Source organism: Pollachius pollachius (genome assembly GCF_949987615.1).
Source record: "Pollachius pollachius genome assembly, chromosome: 9".
NCBI lineage: Eukaryota > Metazoa > Chordata > Actinopteri > Gadiformes > Gadidae > Pollachius > Pollachius pollachius.
Genome location: NC_136942.1, coordinates 1,618,571 through 1,621,070, shown reverse-complemented (window position 1 = coordinate 1,621,070; position 2,500 = coordinate 1,618,571). Strand labels below are relative to the sequence as shown.

Below are 2,500 nucleotides of genomic sequence, written 5' to 3'. Positions count from 1 at the left end.
TTGTTTTCTAGTCCAGAGTGGGAGTGTCTCTTGCGAAACATTTACTGAACTGCTAAGGTTTAATATTTAACCTTGATTTTGGACTACACTTATATTTTTTATGTCAATTGCATTTATTTTAGATTAGATTCAAATGAGGGTTAAAAAGTAGTTAAAAATGTGCATTAAGTTAGATGTTATTTAAATTGAAACATAGATTTAAGCTAGCATAAAGGTGATATGTATCCTTGTGGCATGTCATGTTTAACTTGAAAAATAGGTTTGATGTTATCTATAGGTGTTGTGTTTTTGTGCTTTAGTTTGGTGTGTGTGTGTGTGTGTGTGTGTGTGTGTGTGTGTGTGTGTGTGTGTGTGTGTGTGTGTGTGTGTGTGTGTGTGTGTGTGTGTGTGTGTGTGTGTGTGTGTTTGTGTGCGTGCGTGTGTATGTGGCAAAATCGTTCAGGCCAGCAATGATTACCATTTACGATCGAACAACAACTTTCCACTCATAAACTGCCGACCACGCAGACTACTAACTCATTTTGGACAATAAAATGCATACCAGCCTTTGATTGATGCTTTGATGCAAGCTTTATTAGACAACAAAAGATTATGATACAAGCAAGGGATGTTTTGTTTAGAAGGCTTTAATCTTTAAAATAGTTATATATGGACAGCTTGAGCAACACTAAATATTTACAGCAAGATGGCAGTGTTAATTTAATGTTAAATAATATTTCTTTACAATTTCGAGCCTCACTGAAAGGAACAGATGATAAAGTGCTTTTTGTGTTCCCAATAACACTTGACCTTTTAGAACAACCATGGACAAATGGTCCGGAGAACAAGGGAAGGAACATAATACTTACAATCATTACACGCTGTGATGTTTAATGAAATCCTCCGTAATGTGACTACCTCGTCCCCATGGACATAACAGTTGAAGAATGGAGTGGTGAACGAAAAGTAACTAAAGGCATTGTGGATTTATATATACATGTATACATACATAGATACACAACACAGTATATATATATGTATATACAGGGTGCGATTTGCCGGTGGGGATGGTGGGGATTATCCCCCCCTCTGGTTTACACGTCCTACCCTCTGCTGAATTATTTTTATCCTTGGTGGGGATAAAAATTATCCCCCCCACCCAAAGTATTTTCACCATTACATCGTAATAATTAACAACCAAAATACACAGGGTCCGTCTTCATTTTGAAACATTTTAAAATGTTTCTCAAAATTATCCCCCCCTCTGGTTTTTTCACAAATCGCACCCTGTGTATATATATATATGTATATAAATATGTATGTATATGGAAGGCTGTTGATTGTTTATCAGCTTTTAAATAAGAAGATTAGATTAGTCTTAAGGTTAGTGGTTATTCGGGTTGATCTCTAAACGGTATTTGGGCTTCGCGGTTAAAGGCTTTGGTTGTAAAGTTCTGTTGAAAAGCTACTTGTGTGGAGAGCAGAATAAGTTGATAAGGCTCTGATTAGTAGTACTCTGGGATCCAGAAGTCCTATTGTTTTATGGCATGACTTGCTGGGGAAGAAGAAGAGACTTTTTGTGTATTTCTACAGTGGCCGGTCAACATGGTGTTGACTTGAAAACCTAAAAGTTGTCCTAAGATGGCCGTCGTCCTGACACAGTGTTACCTTTTCCTCCAGCTGGCAAAAAGTTGACTAGTTCTGGTCGTGTTTTGTTGTCTCGTATGAGGCAATTAAGCGCTTACAGATTCCTGCCTCAAGGCAACATGTTGGCGAAACGCGAAAAAAGCGAAACGCCCTGGTTTTCGGGGTTTTGAGTTCGTTTGACAGACTTTTGATCATTAACTGATTTGTGAAACTGCACAAACATTAATCCCCGGTCTGGAGGTCATGGTGCACAGTACCACTGATCCAAAATATTTAGTTTAGCATTTAAAAAAAAGGATGACAAACACGCAATGTTCTTACGTGTCCTGTCTCAAGGGGTCTTTGTGGTTTTTTTCTTTGCCTATTCCAAGGTTGCGGGTTGGGGCGGCTGCTTAATTAAAATGAATGTGTGCAAAGACACAAGTAAAGACTCTCAATGTGATTGTAGATGGGCCGTACTAATAAATTAGAGTTGATTTATTAGGTACGATTAATCCAAGGGCTATCAGGTCCCACACCAAAGTGGGACACGTTGAATTGATTGCCTGCATTAACTGTCACAGACGCAAGCCTTCAAGCGGACATGTCACCAGGTTGTCCAAAGTCTATCTTCAGGCTTCCTAGAGCAAGATGGCCACTGTGACCCACTCATAAAGGATCTGTATCTCTAGAAAACAGTTGCTTTGGATGAAAAGACAAATGATCTATTGGAGTTTGGCTACAGGTTTGGCCTTGGATGGTCTTCCGTGAAGGTGGCCCGCTACGAGCGCGCCGCTATCCGTAGCTGTGCGGGCTGCGTGGGTTGATGGGGGAGGAGTCTTCCCTCCCCCTCCGTCCAATCAGCTGATAGAGACGATGGCTGAGGTTCTGGACC

The 2,500-nt window shown here is 40.2% G+C and overlaps 1 protein-coding gene across 1 annotated transcript in view; it reads right to left on the bottom strand.

The window, feature by feature from the left end:
• Window positions 1-589: 589 nt before the first annotated feature.
• Window positions 590-2,500, bottom strand: part of adm2b (adrenomedullin 2b) — a 15,176-nt gene continuing 13,265 nt past the window's right edge. The window contains exon 4 of the mRNA XM_079743267.1: window positions 590-2,500. This exon is cut by the window's right edge and continues 279 nt beyond it. Coding sequence (XP_079599393.1) covers window positions 2,401-2,500 — 100 coding nt within the window. The 3' untranslated portion in view covers window positions 590-2,400.